Here is a 12558-nt window from a genome sequence, read left to right as displayed (position 1 = left end):
GTTTCATTGCACAAGTAAACACAACAGTTAATGAGCAAAGAGGCAGGCTAACTAAAAAAAGAGTTCTCTCTAAGTATAAATAACCTGAACAGTAAGAACACATGTAAGAGGGGCAGTCCTCATGGGGAGATACACACATTTCAAAAGGAGTGTCTACTAAGTGTATTCACCAATGAAAAGCCAGTATTTCCAATGGACAGCAAAATGAACCAATGAAAAAGAGGGGCGTTTTTTCAAGCCCATATCCCAGATACCGCATATATAGCGCAAGAGCTGCCTAGGCAAGATCAAAAAAGTATGTGAGTGGGATGCTTGAATTAAACTCGCCCACTGTTAATTGCTAGGGCTACAGTCACATGATTGTTTTTACCCAGCATGCCACCTCTGTTTGGACCTTGCCATATACAAAAACGTCTTGACCCAGCTCCATTAGGAGCATTTTATCCCAAACTGCCGAGCCAGGTACTCCCTGACAAGAAACACATGCAACCGAAGACTGGTTTCGCTCTAGCTGGGACTATTCAGTCAGGTGCAGTTGGATTCCAGTAGCAAAGTGAGCATGGGACCCATGTTTATGCATACCCATAACACTTGTGGCATCGCACTGAAATAAATAAAAAAAAGCGCTGGGTGGGTATCTTTAAGTAATCTCAGCCACTTGTAATTGCTCTGTATGCATCCCAGTTCAGAGTTTTTTGCATCATGCCACCTCTGATTAGACCTAACAATGTGCATATCAGCCTCGATCCTGCTGTAGGAAAGCCCTGCCTGAACTGCAAGGTTAGGTCCTGTTAAATAACAGGAAAGGTCTATCCAGTCCAGATAAATGGGGTCCCTTGTCTCCATCATGTCTGGGACATGTAGGCAGATTTTGCATATGTATGTGGTTCACGGATCAACTGGTGATTGACTGGGTTTATTTGATTCTGTGTGCATACTACCAAAAATAGCAGTAATTTTATTTAAGCTGGCTATGTCCATCTCGGATATACCAGCAGGCACATATTCCTTTCCTGTACCTCCTATTCGAAATCTGTGTGCCTGTTGGGTGAATTCGGTTTCCAGCCAGTTTCCTTTGTCTAGGGAAGGTTCCTCTTTGTCCAGAGTAGTTTTCCCTGGTTCTGGATAGCTTGTGAACCGGTTCACGGAGGACGCTGCTTGGCAGTTTGGGCTGGACTGTTCCAATTGGAGCAGGATCAAGACTGATTTGAATATAGCTGTGTCCAAACTGAGGTGAAATGGTGTGCAAATAATGATGGATTGGGATGCAGCCCAGAGTAATTACAAGTGACTGAGATTAATTCAAGAATTCAATCCATAACTTTTTTGTATACTTTTCTGGGTGATATTTGATCATCTCACTTGGCAATGGGGCCAGATTCCCAGCTGAGTCTAAACCTGACATACATAACACATGTGAATAACCGATGAACAGTCACAGCTGGTCTGACTTTGGACACGGGGCTCAGGCGTCCACACAGAGTGAACAGCAAAAAAGATAGGATGCCGGCAGAACTGGAGGCTTCCAGAAATGTTCGAATGTGACACCTCCTGAGGTTGGCTTTGCGTTCCCTCTTCCACCACCAGAGAAGTTGAAGTACTGGACCCTACAGCCAATACTGGGTTTGTTACTCATTGTCAGGACACTGAGTAAGCCTGTGCTCTCCAATGCCGCAGCAGAGAAGACATCGGGGCAGCTGAGGGACCTCCGTGTAGTTGTCCTTCTACCTCTAGAAAGGGCCCGAGTCCAGGCAGTCTGCAGACTCTCGTTGATACCGTGGTCTGTGGAAAGAGGGCCTACCTGCACGAAGCTTCACTGCATAGGCTTGAATGTGCCAATATGATTCATGGCAAAGTATGCACAAGGACCCGTTGACTGGAAGGCCTTTTGGGAACATCTTGCTGGACGAGTGCTTAGTAGTTGTAAGGTCATCGCAGCCCTGCTGTCTAGAAGGAGCTGTGACCCAAAGAAGAGCATCACGATGGTTGAGGAGCTTTTACAAAGCCTGTCTGCCACCCAAGGGTGGGTCGGCACTGCTGTTGGCTCATCTAGTACTGTATGGCTGCAATTGTTGAAGTCTAACGCTATCACCGGGTCCTTTTTGGTCCTGGTTGAATTAGTGACTCCTATATGTGGCCCTGTTCCAGTCGCCCCCCCCCCCCTACTGGAAAAAACTCACCTGTGACCTGTAGTCCCCACAGACCCCCATATTGGATGTCAGGGGCACTACCTTGCGGGAGGGGAGTTTATCTCTCATTGAGTCTGTGCTAATGTGGGTGTCCGTTTGATGTCCTTTATAGTGTTTTTTTGTGTACCTGTAAAATAAAAAAAATATAAAAAAAGAAATTCAGACCCCAGAAAGAAACATGCATTTGATAAGCAGTGGCGGGGTAGTCCATCTAGTCCTATCCAAACCTAGAACTATCAGCTGGGCACTTATCTGTTGGCTGAACTTCAAAATCTTTGGACTTGTGGCTGTGCACTTTACCTTGCTGTGGTGACCGAACAGTGGTGTCTTCATGACATTACCAATAGAACTCCGCAGAGCAGCAGAGAATTTGCTGGGTGTGTTCTAGTTGTTTGTACGAAGGGCTTTTAGGTAACCAGATTTGGGGGGATGCCACATTTTAATCTGACCCATACGCTTTTTTAAGGGTAACAGCTGACATTACAATTGTTGTCCCTTGGTGGTACCCACATTTGGCTCAAGAGAAGAGTGTGGTCTAGAGTCCTTTCATTTGTTCCCCTTGCCCACTTTTTCAAATTGTTTTGAGGTAGGTTAGCTCTCTAAAACCCAAGGACCCGGACAAACCAAATGTTCCCTGAGTAGTCCAGAAACAAGAACTTTGGGATAACATTGATCATGTGACCAACATTGTCAGAAACATTGTGTTTGCTCTGAGGACACTAATAAATTAGGGTTTTTTCAAAGCCCCAGAAGGTGTCATCTTCTGTGTTTTACTATCGTGTTTTCAACTGGACTACTCGCTTTTTGATGAAATTGTCCTTTTCTTTTTCTAAATTAAAGCACTGACCACACATTGCAAATATTGAGTTATGATCACTGTGTTATACTACATCTCATTTTCCAACCCCCGCCGCCTCTTGGCATAAGCCCTGAGCGTCCTGGCTACCCTGGAGGGCCAAGTTCCCAAAGAGATTAACTTGTGTATCCCATTGGTGCCCCTAGGACACTGGTGGTAAACAACATTACGTACACGGAGTCCTACCCTGTAACCACTGACTGCCCCAGGAACCAGCAAAAGGCCCCTCACAGAGCAGCAGCTACGTGTGCCCCTTGTGTACTCCAGTGACGCTTTACTTGAAGTCTGATATTGGCTCCTCTGACTACTGTCTTTTCATACCGGGCAGTGGGTTTGATATGGAAATTATTGAATGGCAAGGCGCAGCTCTTGTGGACACTAAAGCGTCATTTTGATCATACACGGACATAGTCTGCGCAGAACTGCGCGTGCATGCAGGCTGTCGCATTTCTTGGAGCGGGGGATTATTTTTCTTGCAGATCGTGTTTGTGAAATATACTCCAATAAATCCTTGCTCCAGCAGCAGAAGTGTGCCAGTCTGTAAGGAACTCATATGTAGGAATCTGAACTTTATTGAACTACGAATGAAAGTTCTGAATGGAAAACCTCCACAGAAGAGTGACCTCAAAACAAAACCACTGAACAGGTACAAATAAAACCTAAATGACTCTGTGCCCGAATTCTCACCCTGAGCTGTCACTGTGATGAATGGGCTGTCACCAACAGAATCCTGCTGTGGGAAAGGGCTGTGCTCGCTGCATTTGATTGCTCGTCAAGTTTAAGTTACAGAGGTGACTACAAAGGAATCCATTGTGCCCTCGTGCTAAGAATAGGTGGCCATTCTGATCCGTATGTACCAAAGTTGTCATGTTTTTCTGTTTACATGTGTGGTTGCCATGGAAAGCATTCTTTTCAACCCTTGCTCCATCCTGTTTGCCCCGCAGGTGACATGCGTGAAACATAGTTGTCATGTGTTTTTTCTTCTGCATTCCAGATTATGGGAGAAGATCTTGCGCAAGAAAAGCTGAAAGAAGAGAGTCAGGCCGAGGGGAAAGTGGGTGTTACCGCCGCACTCGCATCTTTTGTTGCGACCTCCGAGTCCGAATTTGAAGGCAGATGGTTCCAGAAGGCGAAGAACATTCGGGAAGACTTTGCACCTTGTTTGGAATGAGACTTACCGGTGCTCACAGGTGTTCCAGGCCGAAACAGCATCTTTGTTTTTGTTTGTTCAGCCACAGGCATGGTCCTGTGACGTCAAGGAGCACCTCCATCTTGTAAAAGAGTCGGTAGTGCGGTCTCCGTGACCTTTCCCATTGAGAGGTCGTGAGCAGACATTGCGTTCTGCATTCCAGCCCTTCCCCGCCTTACATTTGGCGCAACGAGCACGTAGTGTGGCCTACACGACACCCCACTCCCCGATACGCTGTAATGGCTGCACCAGGTAGTCTGTCCCCATGTCATTTATTGGAATGAGTATGTTGTGTAGCCCACCTGCTTTCGCTCCTTATTTAGAGGAATAGTCGAGCAGTGGTGTGTCTGCGTGTCCATTTTACTACGTTTATATTCACGATAATAAAGTATGTTTCAACCACACTTTTCTCGCTCTCGCTCTCCCATGTACTGATATTTCGATCTTCAAACAATTTTGCGACTTTTTGAGCAGATCAAGATAAAAACCTAAAGAAAGTTGTCAAGGAACTAGAGGAGTCATCATTTCTCTCTGGTTTGCGCGGTTTTGCTTTTTGACAAATTGAATTTCAGGTGGTAAATGGTTGACGATACTGGAAAGAAACTAGAGTGTAAATACTTTCATGTCGTGCTCCAACAAAACGCTTGCAAATACTCACTAAAGAGACTGCAACTGATGAATAGTATTGCTTTCATCATGAAAAGCTTCATGGCATTTGCAAACACCTATTATCTCAACTATGATGTGGAGTCTCAGAGCATTTCTATAAAGAGAACGATCTTCTAAATAAAACATTTTAAAGGAAACATTAAATTAACTACATTTAGTTTTCTTTCTAAAACAACTGCTAAGAATTTGAAAATAAACTCTCTCCACCAAGATCGGCTAAACCCTCCTCAATTCCTTTTTTTCAGCTTTTTAAAAAAAAATAAATCTGTTTTCTTGAAGAAAACTGAAGCGGATAGATGCAATCCAAAGAGGCGTTAAGTTGTTGTATGCGTTGCCAAACATCCAGTGACAACACCATACTTTCTTAATAGCATTTTAATTAGATTACTACCATTGTATACATCCGATACCAATTTCTTCTTTACATCGGCTGTAGTGTTTACCAAACCCACAATGAGGAGGGAAAAACGGAACAAAAGTAAGCCTCCACTTTAAATGCTTTTCTAGCCGTATGATATATTGAGCTCGTCAAAAGGGGTTTCTTATTCATTTATTACTTAAAATAGAGCCATAACTTTTAAAAATAATCTTGACCTTGCTGAGCCCATCCTACCACTTCTATCAAAATAACAGCACAAATACGGACTATTTTCACACTACTTGTCTTTCCAGTCCTGTCCAATTGCACTGCAGTATTGGCAGCTCTTCTAACAAGCATTGGCTAAGCCCAAAAATGTTGCCTTGGTGATCTATTGGCTTTGTCAATGCATTTTTCAATGCTCTATTGCATTGCATGACTGTGCCGCTGTATGCGCATGCAAAGAACGGCATGAGTGACATTTTCTGTTTGTCAATCTAATATACTATTTAGGGTAGTATATAAGATATTGGTAAATAAAAAAAAAAAAACCTGGGGAATGTGTTTGCAAAAAAGCACTTTTGGATAGAGGAGCAACCAAGCAGCAACTGGCAGCTACTAAAATTGCCCCCCCACCCCCAAATGTCTAGTAAAAAGAAAAAACAGTCAGTCAGTCAATCAAAGCTTTTATTTCGGTTAAAAACCATAAAAAGACATATTCCAAATTCATACGTTGATATAAAAAATACAAGTTAAAAACATTTAAAAAGACTTCATGATAAAAGCTATGTCGCGGAATAAACAACAGGACAAGTGGGGACAATATAGAAACACACACCCGTATCGTAATGTCAAGCATGGAAAGTGTGGATAGGGCCCCACACAGGTTTCCCAAAAGGAGAATGCCCCCACCATAATCGAGATGAGCACCCTTAGCTAGTGGGGCGTGTTCTAGAACTTCCTTTTAAGGTTGCACACCTAATATACCACATGGATAAAAGGAATCTTGATGTTGCGAACACCGCCAGGGCCGAGGTGTCCGTTTTTAGATTTCTCAGCAGTTCCCTAAAATCTCTGAGACCCCTGGACCTGCAGTACTGTACTATCCACTTGGCCCTCGCCCCCTGGTACGTGGGGCAGAAGAGCAGAACGTGCTGATCTGTCTCCTCTGCCCCCCCCCCCCACCCGGGGCATGAGCTCACGAGGTGTGAGGTCCCAGACCACCTGTGCGTGAGGCCCCTAAGGGGCAGTGCGCCGTTCCTGAACTGGATGTACAGTTTTCTGGCCAGGGGCGGCTGGATGTCGTCCAGGAATTTCTCAACTCTGGGGAGAGCCTTAAAATCCAGGAAGTACTCAGTCAACCTACCCATGGAAGGATTTGTGACAACACTAGCAAGACGATGTTGATTTAAAGCTAGACTCAAAGATTTTTTGGAGATCTGAGGGCAGGCCACCTCCGGGGATGACCACAAATCCCCCATTCCTAGTGCTAGAGTGAGGTGTTTAATGTGGCTCAGCCATGATATCTTTCCCACACCACTTCTAGACAGGAGATCGCGCAGGCCCTCTCTGTAACTCTCTAATTCTAGAGTGGACCAGAGTCTTCTCCAGTATAGGAGCGGGCCATTCTAAACAATTTCCTGTATGGGGGCTAGGCCAAGGTCAAACCTTAAAGGGGTTAGGGGGGTGCTCCTAGGGAGTCGCAAAATGCGTCTAATGAAGCTGTTCTCCGTGTGGGAAAGCGAAGGAGTGTTGACATGCCCCCAGAGATCAGCTCCATAGATCGCACCCCCTTGCGCCTGCACTTTGTATATTTCAACCGGCGGAACTGCCAGTTTCTGGGGCGTTTCATTAAAAACTTTTAAAATGCCACCGAGGATTGTGACAGTTTCAGATTAGCCCTAGCTACGTGGGAGGTCCAATCCATTTTATCATTAAGGGTAACCCCCAAATAGTCAAATGTGGACACTCGGTCCAAAGACAATCCATCCATTTGAGGGTGGGGACAATTTGTTTTCTTTGGATAATACACCATGTATTTGGTTTTGGAGATGTTAATCTCCAGGTCCTTCTTCTTACAGAAGCCGCAGAAAGCCTCCAATGTTCGCTGGACACCCCCGAATGATTTAGACAATAAGAGGTTGTCATCAGCGAACATTAGGGCCGGTATCCTTCGCCCTGCTAGGCGAGGGGAATCCAGGTCCCTAGCCCCAGCTAGATGCGCCTAATGTGGACCAGCTTGCCTTCCTCTCCAGGTTATCGGGTTCGTTGGCCCATTTCCTCTCGGGAACCCTCCTCCTCGGTGGCGATTTCAACTCGGTAGTGGACGTAGAGGCCGACCGCTCCCACCCCCCCCCCCCCCCCGGACTCCCCGGTCCGTCGGGTGGCGAAGGGGCGGCAGAAATGGCAGTCACACTGGGGGCTCACGGATGTTTGGAGGGCACAGCACCCGGGTACTAGGGACTACTCCTTTTTCTCTAGCTTGCATGAGTTGCACGTGCGGCTGGATGGGTTTCTGGGATCGGCGGAGGTGGTTTCCGCTGCGGTCCGTTCTGAGTATTTAGCCAGGACCATATCGGACCACAACCCCCTCCTGATGGACCTTCGTTGGTTTCCCGGGGTTCCGGCTGTGCCCACCTGGAAAATGCGCCCGGAGATCCTAGAGGATATAGTCTTTAAGGCGGACTTGGGGGACAGAATCTCGGAGTACTTCGGGCCAACGGGGGTACTGCGGGATCGAGAGCGTTGGAGTGGGACGCCTTTAAGGTGGTGGTCAGAGGCTATTGCATTTCTAAAAAAGTGGGCATGCGGCGAGTCATCCTTGATGACCTAGCTACGGCTGATCGGAAGCTCCGCGAGATGGAACTCCGCCGCCCCGGTCATCCGGAGCTCCAGGAGCGCACGGCGGCGGCGGCGGCGAGGGAGTCGGTGGCGGTGGCGGTTGAACGGCTGCGCTGCTTTGACTATAAGGCCTATACTACTAGGTCGCTTGCGGAGGGGGATAGGTCGAGCGCGTTGTTGGCGTGGCTGGCCAATCCTACGCGCCAGACATCTTTGACGACGTCCATGCGCACCGCGGAGGGTGCAGAAGTGCACACTCAACCGGAGATTTTGAGCTGCTTCCTGCGCTACTATGAACAATTGTACCGCAGTGGCTCTGCCAGGGACCCCGACCTGATTGGAGAATACCTGCAACCCCTAGAGCTGCCAACGCTGGAGCCGGACGTGGCGAAGGCGCTGGGCTCCGACGTTGAACTGGGTGAAATTCGCAGCGCCATTAAAGGGATGGCTAGTAACAAGACCCCGGGCCTGGATGGCCTCCCAATTGAATTTTACTCCGCTTACGTTGACCTCTTGGCGCCTCGGCTACTAGTGGTATACAGAGAGGCGAAGCGGTTGGGTCGCCTCCCCAGCTCGATGTGTGAGGCTTTAGTGGTTCCCCTCCTTAAACCTGGGAGAGAATCGGCTGACCCGGCGTCCTACCGACCTCTATCGATGCTGACGGTCGATTATAAGATCCTGAGCAGCATATTGGCTTTGAGGCTGTTAGGGCACATGCGCTCATTGGTGCACAAGGACCAGGCGGGATTCATTCCCAAGCGGAACACAACCATGAACATTCGCAGGCTGTTTCGCTTACTGGGGGATTTGCATTCGGACGCCCCGTGCCCGGTGGTCCTTTCAGTAGACTTGGAAAAGGCCTTTGATAGCCTGGAATGGGACTACCTGCGCAGTGTCCTGCTGCAATTCGGCCTGGGTGAGGGCTTTGTCAGGTGGACCACGGTATTGTATGCCTCGGCGTCGGCCAGGGTGAGGGCGGGCCCACTGATCTCCTCACAGTATCCGGTGGAGAGAGGCACGAGACAGGGGTGCTCACTGTCCCCGCTGCTCTTCGCGCTAGCGGTGGAGCCCCTGGCGCTGCTGCTCCGGTCTGAGGTTTACTACAACGGCTTGCGGACGCCTTCTGGCTCGCACCATGTCTCCCTATATGCCGATGACCTGTTGCTCTTCCTTGAGAACCCGGTTGCTGCCTTGAGGGGGGCCGCGTCGGCGCTGACAGCTTTCGGAGAGGTCTCGGTCCTTCGGGTCAACTGGGCCAAAACTTGCCTATTCCCGGTTCGCAGAGGAACGCCCAATCCAGACGTCAGTGGGGGGATTAGGTGGGAACCCGACTGTTTCAAGTACCTGGGGGTTTACATATACCACGACCCAATTGACCTCCTGGATGGGAACATAGCCTGTTGCACTCGCGCGTTGCGCGGTAGCATGGACTTCTGGGCTACCTTGCCGCTCTCGTTGGCAGGGCGGATCGCCCTGTTGAAAATGGTGGCACTCCCCCGGCTGCTCTACTACTTTCGTGCTTTACCGATTTGGATCCCGCCGGCCACCTTTCGCTTATTGCGATACTTGGTGGTGGGATTCCTCTGGGGTTCAGGCCGCCGGAGAGTGGCTCTCAAGACCCTGATGAGGCCAAAAACTGAGGGTGGCCTGGCGGTACCGGATTTCGAAAAATACTATTTGGCGGCGCAGTTACAGACCTTCACCCAGGAGGTCGCGAGAGAGTTTCGCGGCCCGGAGACTGGGAGAGGTACGGGGATGCCTAGGCATGTTATCTCCTTCATCACACTGCGACAACGTCTGGCCTTGCAGGACCTGACACTCGAGGAAAAGACCATTCGTTTGTGTTGGAATCGAGCCCACGCCCGGGGACAGCTGAGGTTGCCTTATGCACCTGAGATACCACTGGGTATGTTGACGGCCCTCCCTCACGGGGGAGACTGGTCGCGCCTGGGACTCTGGGAGGACACGGGACTGCAGCTGGTGGGGGACCTTTACGAGGACGGGGCGTTATTGCCCTTCCAAGAGATCATAGACCGCTTTGACGTTCCTCGGGGTGATTTCCTTTTGCACGCAGCTCTGGTCCGAGCGATACAGACGCACAGGAAAAGCGGGCTGGAGGAACCGCCTACATCCCCGGTGTGCCAATACGTCATGATGTCCGTGGGGACGGTCAAAACGGTCACATGCCTGTATAGCAGATTGATTGGCGAGGGGTTGCCCCCCCTCACCACTTTACGAACCCGATGGGAGGCAGACATAGGGAAGGAGATACCGGAAACGACCTGGTCACAACTCATGAGGCGGGCCTGGAAGGGCACGCGCCATGCCCGCTTCCAACTGGTCCACTTCTATGTGCTCCACAGGGCCTATTTGACCCCGGCGAAGATCCAACAGTACTTTGCCGCGGACTCTGCAGAGTGCCCAAGATGCCGGGCGTCTGAGGCGGATCTCCTCCATATGCTGTGGTCTTGCCCGGCGCTGTCCTCCTATTGGCTTGGAGTAGGAGACACCCTGAATAGGGTGACGGGGAGGTCCCTGTCGGTCGACGCGGCGGTGGGGCTCCTACACTGGTTCCCACATACCCCCAAGAATAAAATCTCAAGCAAATTCATCGATCTGGGGCTTCTCCTCGCTAAGCGTGAGGTAACCAGGAATTGGAAGGCAAGGTCTGGTCCAACAGAGGTTAGGTGGCGCGGCGAGCTGTTGAAATGGGCGGCGGGTGAGAGTACACTGCGATACCAATTGGCTAGGCGACAGCAAAACGAGAGAGCGCTAGAATCGGCACTGGAATGGGAGACGTTAGTGCAAGCCCTCAGAGACGATTGCGCTTCCAGCGATTCCGAGAGTGAGGATGCGACACGTCCCGAGTCCCGATAGATAACTTTATTTCAAAGGTCTATTGGCTACTCCGGGGTACTTCACATAGGCCTTCCTACATACACTACCACACACACTGATGGCGGGGGTTGGGGGGGGTACATGTAGAACCACTAGATTTTTGGGGAGGGTTTCTTTTACTTTTTGTAGGATGATTTAGAAAAGCAGACGAAGACCCTTAGATCGTCCAGACCAGCTTTGACCTTATACCGGATCCCCTTTGGTGTTCGCCGCCCGGCCCTCGGGTTGTGGGCTGAATGGCTGTGTACTCTTGTCGCTGGCCAGGGGAATGTGGACAATACTAAATGTTTTATGATTACGATTATTTTGCTGGCCTGATATGTAATTTTCACTAATTCCTGCAATAAAAATATATTTAAAAAAAAAAAAAAAATCAATCTCAAGGGCCAGGGAGGATTTCACCATTATACCCACTCCCCGGGACCCGGAGGTGAAACCTGCGTGAGCGACCAATCGATAGCCCCGACGGTCAAGAGCTTTACAGGCATTACCGATCAAGTGCGTTTCTTGAAGGAACACGACATCAGGGGCATGACGCCTTAGAAATTGTAACACAATGCCACGTTTAATCCTATCACCCAAACCGTTGACGTTCCAAGAAAGAACCTGCATCTCACCCCCCCCCCCCCCCCCATCCCAGGAAAAGCGACCCGATCCAACCCCCTCCCACAACCACAGATCCAGAATACTTACAATCAGTGACATACCATGAAAAAAGAGAAATAACAGAAAACATGAAACACAACCAAGTCCCCAGAAACCACCCCCAACCAAGAACCCGTTACAACACCCCCCACCCTGCACCCCTGCTGACTAAAAAGCCACCCCAAACTGCAGTGTGCCTGTCGCCCCATCTGATCTACACAAAGAACCCCCCAAGGAGGAAGGGAGAAATCACCCGTACCCGCACCACCACGGGCATCACCATAAAGCATACAGTAAAAATTACTCTGTAAAGTTCATAGTCTCAAGTCGGACCTCCGGGGGCCCACGGTAATCCTGGGCCGTCGCACCACCAGGGCCTCCACTCTCGGTGTCATCTTTCGGCAACGAGTCCAACCAGTCACTAGCACGATCCGGCTGATCGAAAAAATAAGCTCGTTCTCTGAACTCAATCCGCAAGCGAGCTGGAAACAGCATGGCGTACTTCAGTCCCAGATCTCTCAGACTACGCTTCACTTCAAGGAACCCTGAACGTTGTCGTTGCACTTGGGGAGTGAAGTCAGGATAGATAGAGACAGAGTTATTATCGTACTTCAACGGGCCGTGTTTACGAGCGGCCTGCAGGATAGTGTCTCTGTCCCGATAGTGAAACAGCCTAGCGATGATAGGCCTCGGAGGGCCTCCTGGCTTCACCTGACCACCTGGGAAGCGATAGGCACGCTCTACCGCAAAGAACTTGCTGAGACCTGCGGGAGCGAGTTTAGCGACAATAAGTTCCTCGACCAGTAGATCGATCGAGGCGGCACCATTGCCTTCCGGCACTCCGACCGAGCGTATGTTGTTCCGCCTGGCCCTATTATCGTATTCTTCCATGCGTTTGAGCAAGAGGTCGTGT

The 12558-nt window shown here is 49.6% G+C and overlaps 1 protein-coding gene across 1 annotated transcript in view; it reads left to right on the top strand.

Annotated features, from left to right (window-relative positions):
• The window catches only part of C4_1H8orf76 (chromosome 4_1 C8orf76 homolog), a 134851-nt gene extending 130111 nt beyond the window's left edge, over positions 1-4740 (top strand). Inside the window, exon 6 of the mRNA XM_086966174.1 lies at positions 4040-4740. Within this exon, the coding sequence (XP_086822300.1) occupies positions 4040-4216 (177 nt within the window). The 3' untranslated portion in view covers positions 4217-4740. The remainder of the gene's footprint in view (positions 1-4039) is intronic.
• Positions 4741-12558: the final 7818 nt, after the last annotated feature.

The sequence above is a fragment of the Lissotriton vulgaris genome, chromosome 4_1, assembly GCF_964263255.1.
Source record: "Lissotriton vulgaris chromosome 4_1, aLisVul1.2, whole genome shotgun sequence".
NCBI classification, from domain to species: domain Eukaryota; kingdom Metazoa; phylum Chordata; class Amphibia; order Caudata; family Salamandridae; genus Lissotriton; species Lissotriton vulgaris.
The sequence above is the reverse complement of the archived record's forward strand: the minus strand, read 5'-3'. Positions and strand labels throughout refer to the sequence as shown.